This window comes from Procambarus clarkii, chromosome 6 (genome assembly GCF_040958095.1).
Source record: "Procambarus clarkii isolate CNS0578487 chromosome 6, FALCON_Pclarkii_2.0, whole genome shotgun sequence".
NCBI lineage: Eukaryota > Metazoa > Arthropoda > Malacostraca > Decapoda > Cambaridae > Procambarus > Procambarus clarkii.
The window spans coordinates 7,414,697-7,442,009 of NC_091155.1; the positions used below are offsets into that span (position 1 = coordinate 7,414,697).

A 27,313-nucleotide genomic window follows, 5' to 3' on the forward strand; every position below is an offset into this window, starting at 1 on the left:
CAAAGTGAGGAATATTAGGAATAAAATCGTCACCATCACTCCACTCAAGTACACCAGGCGTCCTGCGAGATGCAGAGGAAAGACGGCGAGGAAGCGATGCATACCGGCGACCAGGAGCTGAATACCGTCTGCGAGAAGCACGGCGGCTACGTGCACGTGAGGTGGGTGCACGTGAACACGAGGGTCTTGGTCCCTCATGTGGTGCCATGCGGTGGCGCTTGGCTGGGCGAGATGCTGCTGACGCGACAATTTCTCGCCCAGTTACACCACTGGTACCAGCCACAGGCTCAATAAAACTTTGATCTGAGTCACTAAACCCAGAAAAGGAGTCACCTCCCTCTGACTCGTCACCCTCAAACAGAAAATATCCACAGGAACTGTGAGGTCGTGGTAGAATTGGGGTAGAAAATGGGCGAGGAGGCATGGGAGAGCGTATAGGCCTCGCCATGGCATGGCGGTCATTCTCACTTTCACTGCTGCTGCTACTATCTCCCGACAACTGTGTATAATCCTCATCGTTGTCTGAATCGTCAAACCCACTTTCTTCACCTTCAGAGAATAATTCGTGGGCTATTTGCTCTGGGGTGAGGGACTGAGTGATGCGTGCTCGTGAGGCGTTTGACCGTGCGCTCGCCATGGTGACTCTCGCTAAACTGAGGCCTCCCATGCCATCGGAGCGTGAGCTGGATTTTTTTTCAAAATGGCCACTGTTTACTAGAGCCCCTGGGCAGCGTATGGGACCCCCAGCTACACCGCGGGCCATTCAAATCGTGCGCGGTACCCATACACTTCATATGAAGTGAAGCGCAGTTGACTGGTAAAACGATTTACACTTCATATGAAGTGATGCGCACTTTAAGGGTTAAGAAAGGAGATAGATCACTTGCGTCAAACTATTGACCAATTAGCCTAACGTCTATTGTGGGAAAGTTACTTGAATCGATAATTGCAAATAAAATTCGTCATCTTGAAAAACACAAATTAATAAATGAGTTGCAACATTGTTTTACAAATGGCCGTTCATGTTTAACCCTTAACATGGTAGGGGGTATAATATTCTTTCTTCCCCACAGGCGCATGTAATTTTGAAAGAAAAAAAATATTTTTTCTTCCTAACCTGTTAATTTGTGTTCACTGATCACGGGAAAAAATATTAAAAAAATCGTAAGTGGCATATATTGCCCACTATAGGGCAGGGAAGTCTGGCAAAAAATAGGCGCTGACTCAGTGTGCGTCCCAGGCGGTCCGTTGATCGCCAGCTGTCAGGCCGAGTTGCCACAAAGAGATAATTACCTAATTATTTCAATGTCTCTGATTGATTTTTCATAGTTTTTTTGCTGTAATATTATTCAATAGTGTATAGTTTGATATATTTATATAATAAAATGAGTGAATCATCGCTGTACTAAAAAATATGGTGTGTATATTGTTGATTCAATTATGTTCATCAATCAGTGAACAAATACTTTGTCGGTTATTACACTATAGGCACAGGTTATATATAAGTATCTGCATGTTTTGTTCACCATAACGAACCACTAAGTAGCTATTATGAGTCAAAAAGTAACGAGGAGTGACCGCCGTGTACCTGCCAGCCACTCACGCCCTCCCTCAAGTCATCTGACTCACCAACATTCTCCTCCCACAATACTGTTTTTGCTTTTATTCACTATATACAGACGCTATATATAAGTATCTACATTCGTGTTCACCATAATGAGCCACTAAGTTGGTATGCTGAGTGGCAGTGGTAATGACAGGCAGTGGCAGCCCGCCACTGGCTGCCACTCCCTCCCTCCCTCACCTCACCTGACTTGCCACCATTCTCCACCCACCATACTGTTTTTGCTTTTATATGCAAACGTCATATATAAGTATTTACATGTTTTGTTCACCATAACTGTACATCTAAGCTTGTATGGTGAGTAAAGGCACAAAGACGTAGGACCTCACACAGTCAGCTGATGGCTGCCGCCCTCAAGGCCAGACAACCTAATATTTCTCCTTCAACAATACTGTTTGTGGTGTTATTACGCTATATACACACATTTATATATAAATATCTACCTGTTTTATTCACCATACTTGTACAAGTAAACTGGTATGGTGCCCAAAGACCATCGTGGTAACCTGTAAACAACACCGTCGTCTGCATGGTGGGCTTGTGCAGACGACGCCACCGCCCTCACCAAAATGGTGGCTCCCAACCTTCTCCTCTTGCTGTTTATACCCTCTATACACACGTTATATATAAGTATCTACATTTGTGTTCACCATAGCGAACCACTAAGATGGTATGGTGAGTGCAGTCAATAAAAGGTGGCCACACACAGTCAGAAGACATCGCCACCACCCTCCCTCCCACAGCATTACTCCTCCCTCCATGGCGCACAGCGCTAAATATCACCACAATTCTGCTATTATCAGAACCTGGTCAGTTTTATCAGTCAGGGGTCTTCTGTAATAATATCATCGCTACATATTAGCATGAACAAGTATATTATGGCATTTTTAGGCAATGCTGTGGTTACAAGCTGAACAGCAGTGCTGTTAGCTCATGCTGCGTGCATCAGGCTTGGTAGCTCACTCAATACCGAGGCCAATAACACCCGGGAGTTTGGCCCACGATTTTTTTTTTAAATGGCGTCTGTTTACAAGAGCCCTGATGAAGGTGTGGTGAACCCCGTGTATCCGCGGGCCGTTTAAATCTTGCGTAGTACTCCAACACGTCATATGACGTGATGCGCAGTTGACTGGAACAACTTCCAACATGTCATATGACGTGATGCGCACTTTAAGGGTTAACAAATTTGCTATCTTTTTATTCCAGCATAGTTGAGGCAGTTGATAGTGGTAAGGATTGTGATGTTGTGTACCTTGACTTTAGCAAAGCTTTTGATGCAGTGCCACATGAAAGACTGATTAAAAAAATAGAGGCTTATTGTATTGGAGGTGCTATATTAAGTTGGATTAGGGCATGGCTATTCCAAAGGAAACAGAGTTAGTATAAATGGGGTTAAGTCAGAGTGGGAAAATGTTGTAAGTGGAGTGCCTCAGGGCTCTGTCCTAGGACCTCTGTTGTTTATAATATATATCAATGATTTAGATTCAGGTTTGAGTAGCAACATTTGCAAATTTGCCGATGATACAAAAATCGGCAGGGAAATTAACACGGAAGATGACTCACTATCACTTCAAGTTGATCTAAATAGGGTTTTGAAATGGTCAAAGGATTGGCAGATGCAGTTTAACCCTTTAACTGCGCAACGCGCCTGCAGGTCCAGGCTTAGGGTGCGCAACGCGCCTTCGGTTGTTTTTATTTTTCACGTTCCATTCAAAACTCCCGCGGCTACATGGGGTTCACATCAGCTTCCTCAGGGGTCTTGTAAACAGACGCCATCTTAAAAAAAAATCATGGTCCACATTGCGGGTGTCAGAGCCTCAGTAGTGAGTGAGCAACCAAGGCTGGCGCTCGCAGCATGAGCGCACAGCACTGCTGTTCAGCGTGTGACCACAGCATTGCCTAATATTGTCTAAATATATATATAATCTGTTTTATTTAGCCATGATAGTATTACAGAAGAGCCCGAGTGTGATAATGACTGGGTACAATGTTCAAATATAAGTGATTCAATGCTGTTCACGATGTTCACAGCGTTAGCCACAGCACCACAGCATTATTTTGTCCATCTAGGAATCTTCAAACTACTTTTTAGGTTCCTTTTCAAAATAAACTTGTGGTCAATTATTCATTTACAGGTATTAGTGACCAGGATTGTGGTTATAATGAGCATTGTGCGTAGGAAGGAGAAATTTTGGTGAGGGAGGGAGGAAGGAAGAGAATTGAGGTAGCCTCACTGTGTGGCAGTAACTCTTGTTTTGCTCACCATACTATCTTCGTGGTTGGCTATGGGGAACACACATGTACATGGGTATATACAGTGTGTGTGGAATAGTGTAATAACAGCACCAGGAGTATGTTGTGAAGAGCTATTTTGGTGAGGGTGGTGACGTCGTAATCGTGGCGTCGTCTGCTGTCTGCTGTGTGATTTGTCATGCAGTGTATGGTGGCCACTATACTGTTTGGACACAATACCGGCTTACTTGCATAGTTCTGGTAAATAAAACATGTAGATAGGTATATATAACATGTGTAAATTGTGTAATAAATACAATAACAGTATGGTGGGAGGAGCAATGTTGGCGAGTAAGATGCTGGAGTGAGGGAGGGCTGGCTGGGTGTGGCTGCTCACATTCGCGGTGTTCTGAGTGTGATGATGGTGAATGTATATAGTGTGTGGCAGTGTGGAGTGTGTACATATGTTGTAAATATACATGAAAGTACGGAACATGAAACATTGGTGTGAATAACTATGATTTGGAGGAGTAATGTTGGTGAATACAATGTTGGAGGAGTGAGGGAGGGCTGGCTGGGTGTGGCTGCTCACACTCGCGGTGTTCTGAATGTGTTGATGGTAAATGTATATAGTGTGCTACAGTGTATAGTCTGTAAATAGATTGTATATATACATAAATTAGCATGATACATGGTAAATATGTGCAACATATGTGTACACAAGTGTCATGCACGTAACACAGTGTCTTCAGAAAGTACGGATGTTTTACTGCCATAATAGAGTGTACATGTTCATTATACATAGGATTAGCATGTAAAAACAAATAAAATGTATTTGGAACTGTGCGCAAAAAATGTGCAAAAATATATTCGCGGCAACTCGCGCGCCCTGCCCCGGGCGCCCCACCGACGAATTACGACGTCACGGCCCACCTTTCGGACCCCATAGCAGCCAAAGTAAGTACAATTTCGAACTTGCGTTGCTATACCCATATACAGGGAGGGGTTTTTGACACTTTCCGAGGAAAAAAATAATTTTTCCCAAGGTTTCATTTCCTGCGTACTGGGGGGATGTCATATTTATAGGCCGCGCAGTTAAAGGGTTAATACTGATAAATGGAAAGTTTTGAGGCTAGGTAATGATGATAAGAGTTACAAGATATGAGCTAGATGGTGTTGAGATTGCGAAGTCGAATTGCGAAAGGGATCTGGGAGTTATGATAAGTAAGAATTTAAAACAAAAGGATCAATGCATGAATGTTCGTAATAAGGCAAATAGGACACTGGATTTATTAATCGAAGCGTTAGTAACAAGACAACTGGTGTGGTTCTTCAGCTATATATTGCTCTGGTTAGGCCCCATTTAGATTATGCAGTTCAGTTTTGGTCGCCTTACTATAGAATAAATATAAATTCACTTGAACGTGTCCAGTGCAGGATGACTAAGTTAATTCCCCAAATTAGAAACCTTTCACATGAAAAAAGATTAACAAAGCTTAAATTGCATTCACTGGAAAGGCAAAGAGTTAGGGGTGACATGATAGAGGTTTACAAGTGAATGAATGGACATAACAAAGGGGATATTAATAGGGTATTAAAAGTATCAACACAAGACAGAACACGAAACAATGGGTATAAATTGCATAAGTTTAGATTTAGGAAAGACTTGGGCAAATACTGGTTCGGTAACAGGGTTGTTGATTTGTGGAACCAATTACCGTGTAACGTGGTGGAGGTGGGGTCCCTCGATTGTTTCAAGCATGGGTTGGACATGTTTATGAGTGGGATTGGGTGGTTATAGATAGAAGCTACCTCATATGGGCCAATAGGCCTTCTGCAGTTACCTTGTTCTTATGTTCTTATGTTCTTATGTATGGATCAGACAGAACACGAAACAATGGGTATAAATTGTATAAGTTTAGATTTTGGAAAGACTTGGATAAATACTGGTTCAGTAACAGGATTGTTGATTTGTGGAACCAATTGCCACGTAACGTGGTGGAGGTGGGGTCCCTTGATTGTTTCAAGCATGGGTTGGACATGTATATGAGTGGGATTGGGTGGTTATAAATAGGAGATGCCTCGTATGGGTCAATAGGCCTTCTGCAGTTACCTTTGTTCTTATGTTCTTACACTATATACTCACACACACTGTATATACCCATGTACATGTGTGTTCTCCATAGCGAACCACGAAGCTAGTATGGTGAGCAAACCAAAAGTGGATGCCACACAGTGAGGCTACCTCAATTCTCTCCCTTCCTTCCTCCCTCACCAAAATTCCTCCTTTCATAATACTACGCACAACGCTTATTATAACCACAATCCTGGTCACTAATTTCTGTAAATGAATAATTGACCACAAGTTTATTTTGAAAAGGAACCTAAGAAGTCGTTTGAAGATTCCTAGATGGATGAAATAATGCTGTGGTGCTGTGGCAAGCACTGTGAACATCATGAACAGCATTGAATCACTAATATTTGAACATTGTACCCAGTCATTATCCCACTCAGGCTCTTCTATAATACTATCATGGCTAAATAATACAGGTTATATATATATTTTGACATTATTAGGTGATGCTGTGGTCACACGCTGAACAGCAGAGCTATGTGCTCATGCTGCGAGCGCCAGCCTTGGTTGCTCACTCACTACTGAGGCTCTGACACCCGGCAATGTGGACCATGATTTTTTTAAAGATGGCGTCTGTTTACAAGAGCCCTAAGGAAGCTGATGTGAACCCCATGTAACCGCGCGAGTTTTGAATGGAACATGAAAAATAAAAACACCCAGAGGCGCGTTGCGCACCCGAAGCCTGGGCCTGCAGGCGCGTTGCGAAGTTAAAGGGTTAAACTGCTGAGGGTTTGCCGCCAGTGACTTATATACAAGGACAATAACTACATTTAGGATCTCTATTTTGATTATCAGCACTTCCACCATATCATTTGAGGTGTTTAGCAGTTCAGTACAGACGAGTGTGTCTTTGATGTAGAGGCTGACCCCACCCTGAAGCCGGTGTTTCCTATCACATCTAAGAAGACTGTACTCTGAGATCCATATTTCACCATCATGGTAGTATCCACTCAATTTAACGGCCTATATGGGGCTGTACCCTGGTCGTTATTTCCGGAGTTCTGGTATTTCCGAAGTTAAGATGTCGGTAATTTTTCAAGTAACATTCAGGTAGTTGTCTCCACTCGACTATCCGGACTATATGGGAAGGACCCCCAGCCGGATTATCACATGTTCCGGATAATAGTACTTTTTCACCTCTGAGTCCAAAAGGGACCATTTCCGACAATTTTTATACCACACGCATGATTTGAATTGACACACTAATTAGTGTGTGGGGCTGGTGCATGGGTGGTTAGCTGCCTAGCTGGTAGGTGGGCAGGGAAAGTGGGTGGGCAGGGAAAGTGGGTGGGCAGGCAGGTGGGTGGGTGGGCAGGCAAGTGGGTGGGTGGGCAGGCAAGTGGGTGGGTGGGCAGGGAAAGTGGGTGGGCAGGCAGGTGGGTGGGTGGGCAGGCAAGTGGGTGGGCAGGCAGGGATAGGTGGGTTCAGGCAGGTGGGTTTTGGATGAGTGGATGGCAGGTAGATGGGCTTGGTGGGTGAACAGGTTCGAGCAGGCAGGTGGGTGAGTGGGTAAGCAGGCAGGTGGGTGAATAGGTGGGTGGGTGCATTGACAGGTGGGTAAGTGTGCATGCAGGCATGTGGGTAAACAGGTGGGTGGGCAGGTAGGTGGGTGCGCAGGTAGGTGGGTGAACAGGTGGGTGGATGGATTGACAGGTGGGTAAGTGGGCGTGCAGGCAGGTGGGTGGGTGGGCAGGGAAGTGGGTAAATAGGTGGGTGGGTGAACAGGTGGGTAAATGGGTGTGCAGCCAAGTGCGTGGGCAGGGAAGTGGGTGAACAGGTGGGTGGGTAGGGAAGTGGGTGAACAGGTGGGTGGGCAGGGAAGTGGGTGAACAGGTGGGTGGGCAGGGAAGTGGGTGAACAGGTGGGTAAACAGGTGGGTGGGCAGGGAAGTGGGTGAACAGGTGGGTGGGCAGGGAAGTGGGTGAACAGGTGGGTAAACAGGTGGGTGGATGGATTGGCAGGTGGGTGGGCAGGGAAGTGGGTGAACAGGTGGGTAAGTGGGTGTGCAGGCAGGTGGGTGGGCAGGGAAGTGGGTGAACAAGGTGGGTAAGTGGGCATGCAGGCAGGTGGGTAAACAGGTGGGTGGGCAGGGAAGTGGGTGAACAGGTGGGTGGGCAGGGAAGTAGGTGAACAGGTGAGTAAACAGGTGGGTGGGCAGGGAAGTGAGTGAACAGGTGGGTGGGCAGGGAAGTGGGTGAACAGGTGGGTGGGCAGGGAAGTGGGTGAACAGGTGGGTAAGTGGCGAGACTGGACGACACGTGTGATCTCCTGCCTGGTCAATCCCCCCTCCCCCACCTCACGCCAGCCTTCCCATCTCCCCTCCACATGTGTCGACAGACACGTGGGTGTTGACATGCTGTACGATGCGCCGTAAGTTCTGTTAAATCCATTTTATTTTATTGTAAATATTTAAATGAATAAATAGCAAACCAAATACTGTACTGTACTGTTCATCTATTATAGTGTTATTTAATTAATATTCGGAACTAGCTCTCCACAGCAATAAGAAAACAATATAATTCTTGCAACACCGCCAACGCCACCTTCGTTAGGCTTAAGCGAGTCCCATACACACCACAATAGTTTTTCCTCCTTCCGTGACCAACTCCCTCCCTTCCTGACCAACTCCCTTCCTCCCTTCCTGACCAACTCCCTCCCTCCCTTCCTGACCAACTCCCTTCCTCCCTTCCTGACCAACTCCCTCCTTCCCTTCCTGACCAACTCCCTCCCTCCCTTCCTGACCAACTCCCTTCCTCCCTTCCTGACCAACTCCCTCCCTCCCTTCCTGACCAACTCCCTTCCTCCCTTCCTGACCAACTCCCTCCCTCCCTTCCTGACCAACTCCCTTCCTCCCTTCCTGACCAACTCCCTCCCTCCCTTCCTGACCAACTCCCTTCCTCCCTTCCTGACCAACTCCCTTCCTCCCTTCCTGACCAACTCCCTTCCTCCCTTCCTGACCAACTCCCTCCCTTCCTGACCAACTCCCTTCCTCCCTTCCTGACCAACTCCCTTCCTCCCTTCCTGACCAACTCCCTCCCTCCCTTCCTGACCAACTCCCTTCCTCTCTTCCTGACCAACTCCCTTCCTCCCTTCCTGACCAACTCCCTCCCTCCCTTCCTGACCAACTCCCTTCCTCCCTTCCTGACCAACTCCCTTCCTCCCTTCCTGACCAACTCCCTTCCTCCCTTCCTGACCAACTCCCTTCCTCCCTTCCTGACCAACTCCCTTCCTCCCTTCCTGACCAACTCCCTCCCTTCCTGACCAACTCCCTCCCTTCCTGACCAACTCCCTCCCTCCCTTCCTGACCAACTCCCTCCCTTCCTGACCAACTCCCTCCCTCCCTTCCTGACCAACTCCCTCCGTCCCTCCCTGACCAACTCCCTCCCTCGTCAACTCCCTCCCTCCCTCCCTAACCAACTCCCTTCCTCCCTTCCTGACCAACTCCCTTCCTCCCTTCCTGACCAACTCCCTTCCTCCCTGACCAACTCCCTCCCTCCCTTCCTGACCAACTCCCTCCCTCCCTTCCTGACCAACTCCCTCCCTCCCTTCCTGACCAACTCCCTCCCTCCCTCCCTGACCAACTCCCTCCCTCCCTCGCCAACGCCCTCCCTCCCTCCCTAACCAACTCCCTTCCTCCCTTCCTGACCAACTCCCTTCCTGACCAACTCCCTTCCTCCCTGACCAACTCCCTCCCTCCCTGACCAACTCCCTCCCTCCCTTCCTGACCAACTCCCTCCCTCCCTCCCTTCCTGACCAACTCCCTCCCTCCCTTCCTGACCAACTCCCTCCCTCCCTCCATCAATCACTGCCTCCCATCTCTCCCTCAAGGCCTTGGAGGTCGGTGGCCTGTTGCCACATGAGGGGCCGCCGATGCCAAAACAAACTTAATACCGACCTTCGGTAATATCGACCGCCAGACTGGTATATGAGGGTCCAGATACCGATCTCCCAAACCAGTCGTTATTACCGGCAGATCGGTATAAAAGAGGCCGTTAAATTGAGTGGATACTGTAGTCCTTTGTGTGAGTTTCCGTTAGGGCTGCAAACACTGCATTTGCCACATGAAGGAGACCATCTAGAAAATGAACTGTGTTGGATTTGCGTGTTTTTATACCCTGGATATTGGCAGATATAAATGATGCTATCGTGTTAGTGGAAGTGCTGGATGCTTTACTTGGTGTTAATATCTGAGGCTCTGGTAAGGCGGCCACTGTGTTTGCGTCCTCTCTAGCATTTGACCAAGTTGGTGGTAGAATCTGGTCATTTTTAGCCATTCTTCTCCTCCTCTTGCTAAAAAATTATCCTGGTCGATGGGGTAGTGGCTGTTTTTATAGTGGCGGTCTGTCGGTTTTATTCGCTTGGTACCTCTTATATGAAAAGCTGGACATTCAGCATTGAAGCACTCTTTCCTGTCCAAAGAGTTCTTGCAAATTTCTGGGTGAAATAATTCACAGCTTTTGGTACATTTACCTGTATTGAGGAGGATTCTGCACTTTCTAGGGTGATCGTACTTACATGTTCCATTTGTTCTTCCAGATATCCCATGTTTACAGGTAGCCCATTTGTAATACCAACAGATTTTGGGGCCTTGTTTTGTTTGTTTCCCTTTGCCAGGGACTGCACTCTGCTGCGGCGTTCCCGGCACTGTGCTCTGCTCTAGGCACTGTGCTCTGCTCTGCTCTGCTCTGTGCAGCACTGTGCTCAGCTCTGTGCAGCACTGTGCTCTGCTCTGTGCGGCACTGTGCTCTGCTCTAGGCACTGTGCTCTCTGCTCTAGGCCCTACATTCTTGCCCAGTTTCGCTGGAAAACGTTCTCAGTATTTCACTCCCTAGCACACCCAGGAGTACGTGCTTCCCAGAAACTACTAACGGAGCATGTCATATGGCCAGGAATCAATGCCGATGTTCGACGATGGACTCGCTCATGTCTCCAGTGCCAGCGAGTGAAAACACATCGACACACAAAGAGCCCTCTTCAACAGCTCCCATTACCTTCTGACCGTTTCGAGGTGGTGCATGTAGACATTGTTGAACCATTACCGTCGGCAAGAGGATATTCTTATCTACTCACCTGCATCGATCGATTCTCCAGATGGCCGGAAGCAATCCCATTAATCAACATCTCAGCTGAGTCAGTGGTGCAGTCTTTCTTTTCTGGATGAGTCGCCCATTTTGGCAGCCCTTCTGTCATCATCACCGACCAAGGACGACAGTTCAAATCATATCTATGGAAGGAACTTATGGAATTCCTCAGCACCACACACAACCGAACCACAGCATACCACCCTGAGTCGAACAGAATGGTAGAACGCTTTCATAGACAACTAAAAGCCACCGTAAGAGCTCAAGCATGCCCTGATGATTGGATCGACAACCTTCTATTAGTCTTGCTTGGCATTTGTTCGGCCACGAAGGAGGGCAGTGGATTCTCGGTAGCAGACTTAGTATACAGATCTAGCCTGCGGCTTCTGGGCGAATTCTTAACCCCGACGCCACTCATCACACCCCCAGACCCCACTTTTGTCCAGAAATTACGGGCGGCCATGACAAGCATTCGGCCTACACCACCACGCCAACCGACAACTCGTGCTACATATGTGCCTCATGAGCGCCACACAACTGAACACGTATTTGTAAGAATCGACGCTGTTTTAACCCCGACGCCACTCATCACACCCCCAGACCCCACTTTTGTCCAGAAATTACGGGTGGCCATGACACGCATTCGGCCTACACCACCACGCCAACCGACAACTCGTGCTACATATGTGCCTCATGAGCTCCACACAACTGAACACGTGTTTGTAAGAATCGACGCTGTTTAACTCCCTCTACAGTCACCTTACGAAGGACCATTTAAAGTGGTTTCTCAAACACTGAAGTTCTTCACCATTGAACGCTGAGGAAAGTGGGTGAACATCTCCATCGATTGCCTTAAACCAGCATACTGTGACGCTGCCCCGCCATCCCTTCAGAGATACATTCGCCAACTACGCCATTCACTTTTCAACCACAGTTACCAGCAGCACCGCCACCTACGACAACGGACAATCCTGTACGACCTCCCATCCTACAACCCCAGTTACCAGCTGTACCACCACCTGATCCTACAACGACGGACAATTCTGTGCGACCTCCCACCCTACGACCCCAGTTAGATGACATCAGCGAAGAGGAGGAAGTTAACTTTGAGGGTTATACAATGCGAGCAGGGCGTACAATTCACCGACCAGCTAGGTTCCTTGAGCAAGTGTTTTTCCTTTCATCCCCTGGGAGGGGGAGTTCTGTAGCGAGTAGATTATCCCAATAATATACCAGCTCCAAACGCATTAGCCTAATGAGAGAAGCAAAGCTCTTCTTAGTACTAATTATGGAACTCAAACCTTTCCCAAATTTAAGTTTGGTTTAGAACAGACACTTGCGAGATACTGAACAGATTCTCAGTGCGCTCAACTCACACCAATGCTCGTCAAAGTATCACCTGCATACTTCTGTATACTCGACCAAATATATATATTCTCTTAGTATTTGTGTTTATTGTCACCATACCTTACTTAACAATAGAACCGTTACAGGTTGATGGCAATTAGGACATACAGTGGTACCTCGGCTTACGAATGCCCCTCTTTACGAACTTTTTGGGTTATGAGCCCAATTTCTTCAAAAAATTTGAATCGGGTTACGAAATTTACCTAGGGAAACGAGTTTGTTGATACTCGTATGGCCGACCTAGCATGTGGTGGCATGGCGATCGCACCTCAGTTTACCAGTGCCTCCCGCCTAGTGACTATCGTGCCTGAATTCTTTGCAAGGATTTATAGTTTTTTCGGATTTTTGGCTATTTGAACATAACTTTTTTATTATATATCTTGCCATGGGTCCCAAAAAAGCCAGTGGTAAGGCTCAAGCCAAGTAAACACATGTGAGAATGACCAAAGAGGAAAAACAAGAGATCATTTGTAAACATGAAAATGGTACACGTGTTGTTGAACTGGCTAGGCAGTACATCAAATCTTCAGGGAAGGAGGAGGAGTCAGTAGAGGATGTCCCTTCCTCATTAAGAAAATGTGTGTAGTATGGGAAAAACTTCAAAGTTTTACTGAAAAGAATCATCCAGATAAAGCTATAGCAGGCTGTTGCACTGATCTTGTTAATGATAATGTGATGTCTCACTACAGACAAGTGTTACAAAGAAGGAAACTGTATACCTAGTGGTATGCAGGCAAAATGTGCCTGAGTGTGTACCCCAGAGAAGTCATCACTGCCTGATGTTATAATGGAAGGGGACTCCCCTTCCAAACAGTAACACCTCTACTCCTCCCTCCGCTCTTCACCGCTTTCCATACACCAACAGGAGCCATCAGTAAAGGTAATAACTTGTACATACTTTTGTACTTAAGATTTGGGTGAATTAGGTATAAAATTTACTTTGAAGTTAATTTTTTGGGGAGTCTGGAATGGATTAATTCATTTTCCATTATTTCTTATGGGGAAATTCGCTTTGGTTTACGAATTTTTGGGTTACGAGCCGTCTCTGGGAACGGATTAAATTTTTAAGCTGAGGTACCACTGTATTTTATATGTAAAGTGCTCATAGGCCATTGCTTCCGGCATCTCTCTGAGGGGGCCAGGTAGGTCTCTGAGGGGGGCCAGGTAGGACTTATGCCTACTGGGGACTCGTAGTCCCCAGTTATCTTGAGATCTTGAGATAATTTCGGGGCTTAAGTGTCCCCGCGACCCGGTCCTCAACCAGGCCTCCACCCCCAGGAAGCAGCCCGTAACAGCTGACTCCCAGGTACCTATTTACTGCTAGGTAACAGGGGCATCAGGGTGAAAGAAACTCTGCCCATTGTTGCTCGCCGGTGCCCGGGATCGAACCCGGGACCACAGGATCATGTGTACAGTGTTCTGTCCGCTCAGCCACCGGCTCCCTAGGTAGGCATAATGACCCCTGTGACTGATGACCCCAAGCTAATATAGCCATATCAATCAGGTTAGCTTTAGGGAGTCAATGGGGCTCCCCACAGAAAAGTGTTGTTAAGTCTGTAGACACAAACAATGCTCTCTTTTATCACGTTAGGGATTCTAATCATCCTATTGATTGGTTTTCCTCTAAAATAATCTTTCCTGCCTCTACTCTACACAGATGCAATCTTGTTGAATCGGCTCCGATACACAACATACCCAACTAAAAACTTAGTCCTGGCTTTGTTGCTGTTGACTCTTCCCTTTCACAGTACATACTGAAATGCTCTAACCTTTCTAACAAATGTGACCTGACATAAGCCTGCCCCTTTTTTTTTCCTTTCTTTTCTTTTTCTTTCTCTTCTTATTCTTACATTACCATTATTACATCCATCTTACATCCCATTATTGCACCCATCTCATCCATACCTATCTTCTTGTTCTTACCTTTCGCCTTGCCCTTCCTTTAGGAACGGGAAGCCAATAACCACAACTCTTATCTGTTCCTCACCTCTCTTTTGCCTTAATGCCCATGCCTCCCTCACTCCCATCACAATCAATTTGATAATGGTCCAGGATAGACCAAAATGTCTTTGTCTCCTCATCTTCTGGTGTGGGGTTGGCAATCATATCATCAACCACGTTATTGTGACTCATCGTCTGCTTTTGGCTATTTGTTTTCAATTTTGGGACCGCAATCTCGTTTTTAACCATGCAGTGGTCTGTTTTGATTTGCCTATCTTTCTGGGTGCTTTCCCTAGGTGATGGCAGAGATGATAACCTTTAAATGTAGAGTGATCATTGGCCATCGCTCCCTGCACCTCTCTGAGGGAACCAGGTTCTGGCTCGTGGTCTGCAGTAGGCAAATAGAACTCTGCAGCTGCACTGCAGCTCTGCAGCACTTAGTAGTATGGCACTGATCAGTGTAAGATAGCTTCAGGAAGCGGACAGGGCTTCCCACAGAGTGGAACAACAACACAAGAAATTGGACTAACAGGATGATGCCCAAGGATAGCACACATTTATCTTAGAGGCATGGGGATCCACCACTACATATGGCGATGCAGGAACACTACGGTGGTGTTAAGAATACAACATCAATGATGGAACTGACTTTGGGAAGAGTTGGCAGAGGGCCAGAGCTTCCTGTCCCCTAGTGGCAGTTTGTTGGTAATAAGGGTTCAAGCTAGCTTCGATCATTTCTTGTGAATTGATTGGCAGTTTTCAAGGCTCCAGTTGCTATGTCTTTTGCAGTTGTCTTTGTTGCCTTTTTGGATGCTTTCCTGGTGGGGTGGCAGTGTTACCTGCTCTCTGTGCCTCTGTGAGGAGAGGCCAAGTTCTGGCTCTGGTCCCCCAATATGCCAAACAAAACTCCTGTAACTAATACGACCTAATAGACAGTAGCAATCTACGTGAGATAGCTTCAGGGAGTCACCAAGGAACTCCACCAAAAGGGAACAATTCACAAGCAAAGGTACCCCACAGGACAAAATACAAGAATGGCTGGCACTTAGCATAGAAGCACGGGGACTTCCCACAATTGGTTGGTGACACAGGAGCTTGAGAGAGTTGGTGGAGGACCGGAGCTCCTGGTGGCAGTTTTGTTGGTACCCAGGGTTCAAGCTAGTTTCAAGTAATTCGATCATTTCATTGGAATTGTTTGGGGAGTTGTTTGGTGGTGTTTGGGGCTTTGGTTCCTTTGAATCTTGCAGTTGTTTGTAATACTTCAATGACATTCGTTCCTTTGAATCTTGCAGTTGTTTGTAATACTTCAATGACATTCGTTCCTTTGAATCTTGCAGTTGTTTGTAATACTTCAATGACATTCTAGATGCTTTCCTCATTGGGTGGCAGAATGTCACCTGCTCTCTGTGCCTCTGTGAGGGGGCCAGGTTCTAGCTCTGGTCCCCAGTAGGCCAAACAGAACTCCTTTGACTGATGTTATCTAGTAGATTAGAGCAAGCTCAGCAACAGATTTGGGGAGCCAGCAAGGGGTTCCTCCAGAAAAGTCACACAAAATTAATCATATTTACATGTCTGACAAGTGTGAGACATGTGGTATCTCTCGCTTTTCTTCCACTAGAGTTATTTGTATAGGTCTGTTCCCTAAAACTAAGTGTACACCACTAGTGGTAAATGCTTAGCTTTACTCCCACTAGTGGTATCTTCATAGCTCTACTTTCACTAGTGGTATCTCCATAACTCTACTCCCACTAGTGGTATCTGCATAACTTTGACAGTCTTAAGTTTAACAAAGCTTCATCTTACAATATTTAAAAATTTGGTACCAAAATATATATGTATAAAAAAGATTGTGCAGATAATTCCATTTATAATTAGCTCATTCAAGAGAACTTACATAATACATGCACAAGAGAACATAAATAACACATGCACAAGAGAGCTTACATAATATGTAAGAGCTTTCTTACATATTACAGAAAGGCAATATGAATATGACATCGCAAGCAAGGCAAAGACTCAGCCTAAATTGCTGCACTGCCACATCAGGAAAAAACCAACATTAAAAGAATGGGTAATGAAATTGAGGATAGAGGCAGATAGATTCACTACAAATGACAAGGAAGTGCGCGAGGAACTGAATAAGAAATTCCAGGAGGTCTTCACATTAGATAAAGGAGAAGTTCCAGAAATAAGAGAAGGAATAGTCAACCAGGACCCACTAGAAGAGTTTGAGATTACCAGTGGGGAAGTAAAGAAAGTAAAGAAACTGTTGATAGATTTGGATGTGTCAAACGCTATAGGCCCAGATGGAATCTCCCCTTGGATATTGAAGGAAGGAGCAGAAGCACTGTGCCTGCCACTTTCCTTGGTGTAAAACAAATCACTGGTAACGGGAACTGCCAAGAATTTGGAAGGCGGCTAATATAGTCCCAATATACAAGAAGGGGGGACAGACAGGAGGCACTGAACTACAGGCCAGTGTCTCTAACTTGCATACCATGCAAGCTGATGGAGAAGATTGTGAGAAAAAAGCTAGTGGAACATCTGGAGTGAAAGAACTTTGTAACAAAGCATCAACATTCAGGATTCAGGGATAGCAAATCCTGCCTCACAGGATTAATTGAATTCTACGACCAGGCAACAAAAATCAAGCAAACAAAGAGAGGGGTGGGCAGACTGCATATTTTTGGTTTGCCAGAAAGCCTTTGACATAGTACCACACAAGAGGCTAGCGAAAAAGCTGGAGATGCAGGGAGAAATGAAATGGAAGGTACTCTATTGGACTCCATTGGATAAGGGAGTACCTAAGCAACAGAAGACAACGAGTCACTGTGAGGGGTGAGGTCTCAGATTGGCGAGACGTCACCAGTGGAGTCCTGCAGGGTTCAGTCCTTGGATCTATACTGTTTCTGATATATGTGAATGATCTCCCAGAGGGTATAGAATCATTCCTCTCATTGTTTGCTGATGATGCAAAAATTATGAGGAGGATTAAAACAGAGGATGATAGAAGGAGGTTACAAGATGACCTCGACAGAATGAATGAATGTTCTGACAAATGGCTACTAAAGTTCAACCCGAGTAAATGCAAGGTAATGAAACTAGGCAGTGGAAACAGGAGGCCAGACACAGGATACCGAATAGGAGATGAAGTATTTCATGAAACAGACAGAAAAAAAGATCTAAGAGTTGATATCACACCAAACCTGTCTCCTGAACCCACATAGAGAGAATTACATCTGTGGCATACACGAGGCTGGCTAACATCAGAACAGCCTTCAGGAACCTGTGTAAGGAATCATTCAGAACCTTGTATACCACATATGTAAGACCAATCCTGGAGTATGCGGCCCCAGCATGGAGCCCGTACCTTGTCAAGCACAAGACGAAGCTAGAAAAAGTTCAGAGGTATGCCACTATGCTAGTAGTGGCATACTAGCAGAGGAAAGGCTGCGTGAAATGCCCCTCACGACACTGGAAGACAGAAGAGTAAGGGAGACATGATCACCACCTACAAAATTCTCAGAGGAATTCACAGGGGTAGATAAGGATAAACTGTACATAAACTGTGATAAACACGGGTGGTACATGAACAAGGGGACGCAGGTGGAAACTGAGTACCCAAATGAGCCACAGGGACGTTAGAAAGAACTTTTTCAGTGTCAGAGTAGTTAACGGGTGGAATGCATTAGGCAATGATGTGGTGGAGGCTGATTCCATACACAGTTTCAAATATAGATATGATAGAGCCCAGAAGGCACAGGAATCTGCACACCAGTTGATTGACAGTTGAGAGGCGGGACCAAAGAGCCAGAGCTCAAGCCCTGCAAATACAACTAGATGAGTAACACATGCACAAGAGAACTTACATAACACATGCACAAGAGAACTTACATAACACATGCACAAGAGAACTTACATAACACATGCACAAGAGAACTTACATAACACATGAACAAGAGAACTTACATCATTAGGAACAGGATGATTGTGGTCAGTCAGCACCGGGAGTCTGACAAGAAATAAAATCTCCATCTGAATCCCTACTTCACTCTTGACTTCTTGCAATAAGTTTTTTTTCATTTTGTCTCTGTGTCTTTTAGAAGGTTCACTGTCTGTTGATACCTAAAGAACACCATTAAAATATTATGATCAGAGCATTATAATTACTAGATATTGTTTGATTGCAAAAACATGGTTGAGAAAAGTATTCAAAGGCTGACATATCTCATAATACAAGCAAGGATGTGGTGAGGCCAGAAGTTTTGTACCAGGATGATACTGAAGAGAGGATGTTTGTCTCAGGATACTGAATTATTGTTGGGATGTACAGTAGTTGTGTTTGAGTTTTGTGCTTACCTATCTGTGACAGTGGGTGAGTAAGAACAAGTTATTTATGCCCAGTCTCCTAGCTGTTTACTCCTACTGTGCTAATTATCCCTCTCAACATTAAAGTTTTCTTCACATCTCTTTTTAAGATGTGGATGGAATTGATTTCAACAATCTCCTCCTTTAACCCATAAACTGTACAGCACATCATATGATGTGTTGAGTAACATAAGCAAAAGTGTGCATCACGTTATATGATATGTTGAGTACTACGCAAGATTTAAACAGCCCGCGGAAACGCGGGGTTCACCTCACCTTCCTCAGGGCTCTTGTAAACAGATGCCACTTTAAAAAAAAATCGTGGGCAACATTCCCGGGTGTGAGAGCCTCAGTACTGAATGAGCCATCAAGGCTGGTGCAAGCAGCATGAGCTCACAGTACTGCTGTTCAGCTTGTGACCACAGCATCGCCTAAAAATGTAAAAAACCAGCGTTGAATGTAATGAAATGCCATTTTCTGGGTGAGTCCTGGAGGCTCCCAGGAGCTTACTAGGCTGATATGCTAATGTCAGACTTTGGCATCAGTCAAGTGTATGGAGTTCTTATGGGCCTACCGAGGCCCACGAACCAGAACCTGGCCCCCTCTAGAGAGGCAAGGGGAGCAATGGCCTATAGAACCCCCCCCCCTTGTAATTGGAAGCATTCTATGTCTGCCATCGACAGGGTTAGGCACCCAGAGAGGTAGGCGTTCCAAAACAAACCCCTATTCTGGTGAAAATTGCAACCAAAAGCCGAACGAGTCGATAGAACTCTCCCAAACAAAAACGAGCAAATTAGTATGATGTCATCCGTCATCGCGCCGCTGTCTGCGCAACCCTCCCCCCCCCCTCCCTGGGAGGAGGAAGGGGCAGCCCCAGATCTAACGCACCTGCGATCCACACCCCAATTCTGAGGCTGGATGTCAAAAACACACAAAAAAAACGCCGACCGGAGGAAGGGAGAGATGCCGGGGAGCCTCCGGGCCTCACCCAGAAAATGGAGTTTCATCACATTCAACGCTGGTTTTCTGAGGGGAGCCCCTATGACTCCCGGAGCTAACTACCCACAGTGGAAAGAACAGGGACTTACTCGGGAGGCAGTTGCTGCTCACTCCTCAACCCGAAGTCGAGACAACTTGCTGCATCTGCCGACCCACAGCGACAAAGGCCCGACCAGGCCCAGGAACGTTTACAAGGTAATGAGCAGCCAGAACCCTGTTCAACCGACAAAATCCCCGTGCCCGAATGTCAACCCAGGACATATTGCCAAAGATAGCAGCAAGAGTCGTGAACTTGCAGACGTCATGGGCACGAGGATAAACCACAGGCTGGGTAGCCTTAATAACCTTGCAGACGACCTGGGAGACCTACACCCTCGAACAGGGAAGAAGGGAAACTGGATCAATCCAAAGCGCATCCATGGACACAGAAGCCGTGGCACGCAAATAACAGCGGAGAGCTGCAACCGGACACAAAACATGATGCACCCCCGGCCGAACCACCCAAGCATCAACAACCCAAGGGCCCCTCCAGAATGCAGCAGTCTCAGTCTTCGCCAGAAAAGAAGGAGAAGGCTGCAGACGAACAAAACGATCACCCCGACCGAAGGAGCAGAAACCTCTGCGCCGGAGGAGAGCATGAAGCTCACCCACCCGACCCCCAGAGGCCAATGTCAACAGGAAAAAAGAGCCTTCAAAAAACAATCCAGAACCGAAGGATCCACCTTCCAGGAAGACGGTCCTGGAACAACCAAGAGAGAAAGGACCACACCACCCTAACAGAAAGCAAGGTACAACGACGAAGACGTAAGAATAACTGGAAGGACCGCCAGGAAACTTCATACTTCCACCGAGATGAAGCCCGCAGGTGGGACACTAATAAGGAAGGCACCTGATCATCACAGAGATGATGATAATCTAGAGTAAAAAATACCATACGTGAAAACTCGAGGACAAGATCGAACCAGCCACGTGACGTACCGGGCCGATCTGTGGGAAGAGGCGGAGCCGCGGAAAAACCTCCGGGTTCGGACACCGAGCAAGCAGCGCCTGAAACCACGGCTGGGCCGGCCACCATAGGGCCAAGAGGACAACTATCCCCTGGTAAGTCTCTAAGCGAGTCAGAACCTGGAGCAACAGCTGAACCAGGGAAAAGATGTACAGGAACCCCCACCTCGACCAGTCCTGCCGAAAGGCGTCGACCCTGACGGCCTCGCAGTTGGGAAAGGGCGCCACATACAGGGGAAGGCGCCGCGACCACGCCGTCGCGAAGAGGTCCACCTAGGGGCGTCCGAACATCTGCCAAAGCCAACGGAAGGAGTCGGCGTCGACCATCCATTCCGAGGAGAGGGGTATGAAACGAGACAGGCAGTCAGCCAAGACGTTGGACACACTCCGCACGTGAACTGCCAAACCCCGAGAACTCAGCAGACAATTCACCCGAAGCAAACAGCGCCAAAGAGCCAAGGACCGCATTTAACCCCCCCCCCAGTTCAGACAATGAACAACTGGGGAGCAGTGTGAATGGAGCCAGATCGTCGACCCACGGGCAACTCGAATCCTCCGCAGAGCAAACCACACCGCCGCGAACTCCAGCACAGTGCTGTGGGCTTGACCGAAGAACGGACCCCCACCGACCCTGGCCGGCCTGGTGAGCACTGGTCACTAAACATCATCCGAGAGGTGATGCGTCCGTGAACACATCGAGCAAGGGTTCGAGTAGGCGCCAAGGCACTGAACCCCCAAAAAATCCATAGAGGAAGCCGGTGACGCAGCAACCGACACAAAGCCCCCGGGGTCCGAACCCAGCGAATGCGAGAGAGGTGGAAGGGACGTCCCCGAAGGAACCAGAACAGCCGACGAAGCCAAACCCAACCCGGCGGGTAGACCAGCATTGCGAAGTTCAGGCTCCCGCACAGACCCTCGAGCAACCGCTGGGTGACCCGGGAGCCCCCCAGAAACAGGCACAAGCGGGACCGCAGCCGCAGAAGAGACTCCAGAGGAAGAGACAACGAAGCGGTCCGAGAGTCACACACAAGGCCCAGCCAGGTCCGAACCTGAGAGGGAACCAGATGGGACTTCCTCCAGTTCACCAAGAACCCGAACCCGGCGAGCTGAGAAAGAACCAAATCCCTGGCTAGCAGACAAGCGGGCTGGCTGGGAGCCCAAACCAGCCAGACGTCGAGGTAGGCCAACACCCAAACACCTAATAGACGCAGACGGGTCACCACGACCTGCGTGAGGCGAGTGAAAACGCAAAGTGCCGGGTTCAAACCGAACGGAGGACAACGAAAGCGGTAAGCACGAAGCCCCACAACAAAACCGAGCCAGTCCCTGAACCCCGGATGAATCAGGACGTGTCAATAAGCATCCTGGATGTCCAGGGACACCATCCAAGCGCCCGGGTCCAACAGGAGCCAAACCTGGGACAGCGTGGTCATCCAAAAGGAGGGGCAATGAACCCAGGGGTTCAGATGGGACAAGTCCAGAATGAACCGCAGGTCCACGCAGTTCCGTTTCAGGACTGGAAATAGACGGGAAACCCATCTGAGGGACGTCGTCGTTTTCACCATGCCCAAGCGAACCCAATCCAAGATGACCTGACAGAGCGCTGGGGGAAGAAGCCTGCCCCGCCAGCCCCTAGCCCCCCGCAGGAGGAGGGGCCTCCCAATGCCGCCGGAGACTGTGCGAAACGACCCGAAATACCCATAAATCGTGGGACCAGGCATGAGCGAACAGCGCAAGCCTCTCCATCATCGCCCCGTCAATGGGGCGAACCGTGAAAGGGCCGGCGCCCTGTACGAAACCCAGAACCTTGCACAGAGCGAACACCGCGCTGACGATGGGAGACATCTCTCGTCACGCAGGGTACAGTTGCACCTCCCCAGATCTCCAGTATCAGCTCTTGATCCTGGTAATGGCTCAAAAGGGCAACCACTTACGGGCTATTCATGCCCGTGCCACCTTTTGGGTGGCTTAATCTTCATTAATCAATCACCGCGCCGACCAGACAAAGGAGGAGCCAAATCCGAACCTGACACCAGTGGCCTACCATGACAAGAAGAACCCCGAGCCTTGGTACGACCCTTCCGAGAAGGCCCACCACGGGACCGCTGGAGAACCAACAAATCCGACATAGGACGGCAAGAAGCCGAAGCAGCCTGAATAAACTGTACAATGGCTGAAGCCTCAAATAAGAGAGGGCAAAAATGGGACAACAGCCTAAGAGCCAAGGCCCAAGCGGATTCCACAGAGGAGGTAAGCACCATCTGCCGACACGCAAGCCGGGAGCCGGGAGTGATGCTCTCGGACGTAGGTTTGAATCCTTGTCACGGCCCTTGTGGATTTGTTCATTTGATGCATCACGCAATTGTGATTTCTGCGTGTAATGAAGTAAGGGCGAAGAGGTAGAATGGCCTATTGACATAGCTCGAGTGCATGAGGAAATTGTGTAAAATCCTGGTTTGTATCTCGGAGAGGCTGCAGGATCCAAGTAAATTCAATAGAAATTCTGGTTGCAATTCTTATACCATGTCATAGCTCAGTCGATTAAGGCAGCGTCTGGGATGCTCTTGGGCGTAGGTTCGAATCCTCGTCATGGCCCTTGTGGATTTGTTCATTTGATGCATCACGCAATTGTGATTTCTGCGTGTAATGATATAGGCTCAGATACAAGCAATGTTGATGAACCGAGTGCAAGTGGCTTTAGTGTTACTAGGCAGAGTTTTGGTGTGCCAGCAACATGTCGAGGCAAGTGCCAGCATGTCACATGGCCTGAGAACAAAGACGACAGTGGGCCCCTCACCATCAGGTGTTTGTGGTTGACTTATACTAGGCAGAACAGCCTCATCTCCTGCCATACCCATACACAGCTCTAGTACAAGACGACGGAGCAGTGTTGTTGGGGCCCATGCTGGTGGTGCTCGTGCTCGTGTAGGTCGTGGTGTTGGTGCTAAAACAAAAAATGCAGGCATCCTTATGTGTGAGAATTTTGACTATTTTGTACCACAAATTCCAGCATTTGATGTTGGTGTGACACCCTTATTCCCCTATACTGGTGATGATATAGCTGAAATTTATTATTTTATGGCATATTTTAATCAGCCATTCAAGGAGCATCACGTTGCAGAGACAAACCGATATGCTCAGCAACTCACTGCCTCTGGAATTTTACCTGCCTCTCAAATGACCCGTTGGAAAGACACGAGTATTCAGGGAATGTATGTGTTTTTAGCATTGTGCATGATGATGAAGCATGCAGAAAAGCATGTGATGAGGGATTTTTAGTAGAACAAAGACACCCTTGTTCCAACCCACTTGTTCAACAGGTACATGTCATGTAATTACTTAAGTGTAATTACTTAAGTGTAGTTACAGGATGAGAGCTATTCTTGTGGTGTCCCGTCTTCCCATCACTGTTTGTCATATAATACTTTTAAATTACTGATGGTTTTGCCCTCCACCACCTTCACACCTAACTTCTTTCAACCATCTACCACTCTGTGAAAGTAAATTTTCTTATACTGTATTTCTTCGGCAGCCTTTGTTTGATAGGTGCCTGCACTTTGAGAACGATGCTAATGAAGACAGACACGACAGACTGTGGAAAATGTGGAAGATATTTAGTGAATTGAAAGGAAAGTTCCGTGACTATTTTATACTGGCACAGAATGTCGTGATAGATGAAGCGCTAGTTCTCTTCAAGGGACAACTGGTGTTCAAGAAGTGCATTCCATCACAGCGGCACAGGTTTGGATTAAAGTTCTTCATGCTATGTGACTGCAAATCTGGTATGGTCATGGACATGATAATGTATTCTCAGGTAGTGTCATGAAAATACTCATGGGAACCATTGCTGAACAAGGAGCACATCCTGTACATGGACGACTACTATACCAGCCCCTTGCTGACCCGATTCCTCCTTGACCACAATACTGGTGCATGTGGCACTCTCAAGGCCCACAGGAGGAAAATGCCAGTGTTTGGCATTGGTATTGCAGTAGGTGAATACCAGCTGCGAAAGTGTGATAGAATATTATCTGTACGGTGGAGGGACAGACGCGAGATGAACAAGTTGACAACTATTAATACCGGTGCCATGATGGAAAGTGGCAAAGTGAACTTTGCAACAAGGTTGCAAAATGTATAAACCTGAATGTGTCATTGACCACAATGTAAATATGTAGTTAGTAGATAAATGTGACATGATGGTTGGTGCCATTGAGTGAGTGCAAAAATCAGTGAAGTGGACGAAGAATTTTTTTCCACCTCGGTGACGTTGCAGAGCTGAACTGTTTCAACATTTATCTTGTGAAATCTGGCAAGAGCCAACTGAATGAGTTGGCGTCGACCGTCCATTCTGTGGACAGGGGAATGAACCGCGACAGGCCATCTGCCAGGACGTTTGGGGGGACACCCCCCGAACGTGAATGGACAAGAGTCTCTCAGAGAACTCAGCAGACGAGTCACCCGATGCGACCAGCACGATGGAGCCAAGGACCGCATTGAACCCCTCAGTTCAGGCAATGAACCACCAGGGACCAGTCCGAATGGAGCCGGATAATCAATCTGCGAGCGACACGTACCCACCGAAGCGACATCCACACTGCTGCGAACTCCTGCACTGTGCTATGTGCCCAACACAAGAACGGACCCCACCGCCCTTGGCCGACCTGGTGAGCACTGGTCACAAAGTCCCAGCTAAGAGACAACGCATCGAGCAAGGGCTCGGGTAGGCGCCAAGGCACTGGACCACGAAAAACCTTAAGAGGAAGCCAGCAACACATCAGCTGGCGCAAGGTCCCCCCGGGGGTCGAACCCAGCGATCGCAAGAGAGACGGAAGGGACGTCCCTGAAAGAACCATAACAGCCAACGAAACCAAACACGACCAGGCGGGTAGACCATCATCGCAAAGTTCAGGCTCCCGCACAAACCCTTGAGCAACTGCCGGGTGACCCAGGAGCTCCCAGAAACTGGCACATGCGGGACCTCAGCAGAAGGAGAAACTCCAGAGGGAGAGACAAGGAAGCAGTCCAAGAGTACCACACAAGACCCAGCCACGTCCGAACCAGGGAGGGAACCAGATGGGACTTCCTCCAGTTCACCAGGAACCCGAACCTGGCTACCAGGGAAGGAACCAAACCACTGGCTAGCAGACACTCGGACCGACTGGGAGTCCAAACCACCCAGTCGTTGAGGTAGGCCAACACCCGAACACCTAAGAAATGCAGACATGCCAAGACGACCCGAGTAAAGCACGTGAATACGCGAGGAGCCAGGTTCAACCCAAATGGGAGACATCGAAAGCGGTAACTCTGACGCCTCACAACAAAACCGAGTCAGTCCCTGAACCTCGGATGAATAGGGACATGCTAATACGTGTTCTTGAGATCCAGGAATACCATCCAAGTCTCTTGCCCCAACATAAGCCGGATCTGGGACTGCGTGGTCATCCGAAAGAAGGGGCAAGAAATTCAGGGGTTCAGACGGGACAAGTCCAGAATGAACTGCAGGTCTGGAAGTCTCATTTCGGAACTGGAAACAGGCAGGAACCCAACCTAAGGGTCGTCGTCGGTTCGACCACACCCAAGCACTCCCACTCCAAGGAAGTGAATGGGATGCATGTCAAGTTTTGTGAAATATATGATAAAGGCACAAAAAAATTTATACCAAAGCAGAGATGCTGAACTAGGAAACAGGATTGGTTCAACAGAAATTGCGAGAGGGCCAGAGACCAAAAAACACAAAAATGGAATCAATACAGGAAGAGGCCAAACCTCCAAACATACCAGCGATACAATGATGCGAGAAACAACTACACGGCAGTGATTAGAGAGGCAGAAAGAAATTTTGAGAAAGGGATTGCAGACAAATGTAAAACAGAACCAGGTCTATTCTATAAATTCATAAACAACAAATTGCAGGTAAAGGATAATATTCAGAGGTTGAAAATGGGAAATAGATTCACGGAAAATGAAAAGGAAATGTGTGAAACATTAAACGAAAAGTTCCAAAGTGTGTTTGTACAAAATGAAATCTTCAGGGAACCAGATACAATAAGAATTCCAGAGAACAACATAGAGCACATAGAGGTGTCTAGAGACGAAGTGGAAAAAATGCTCAAGGAGCTAAATAAGAACAAAGCAGTTGGTCCAGATGGAGTTTCACCATGGGTTCTGAGAGAACATGCGCCTGAGCTCAGCATTCCACTTCAACTGATTTTTCAGGCATCCCTGTTTACAGGAGTTGTAGCTGATGTGTGGAAAAAGGCTAACATAGTTCCAATCTACAAAAGTGGAAGCAGGGAAGACCCCCTTAATTATAGACCTGTATCATTGACAAGTGTAATAGTCAAAATATTGGAAAGAATAATTAAAACTAAATGGGTAGAACACCTGGAGAGAAATGATATAATATCAGACAGACAGTATGGTTTTCGATCTGGAAGATCCTATGTATCGACTTTACTCAGTTTCTATGATCGAGCAACAGAGATATTACAGGAAAGAGATGGTTGGGTTGACTGCATC

At 47.4% G+C, this 27,313-nt stretch overlaps 1 protein-coding gene across 3 annotated transcripts in view; it reads right to left on the reverse strand.

Moving 5' to 3' along the window:
* Positions 1 to 27,313, reverse strand: part of LOC123754081 (uncharacterized) — a 419,143-nt gene that overhangs the window by 281,190 nt on the left and 110,640 nt on the right. For 2 of the 3 annotated variants that reach the window (XM_045736239.2, XM_045736238.2), the window contains exon 4: positions 18,389 to 18,544. The exons of the other annotated variant lie outside the window; for it this stretch is intronic. In XM_045736239.2, the coding sequence (XP_045592195.2) occupies positions 18,389 to 18,544 (156 nt within the window). The remainder of the gene's footprint in view (positions 1 to 18,388; positions 18,545 to 27,313) is intronic. 3 annotated transcript variants of the gene reach the window in all.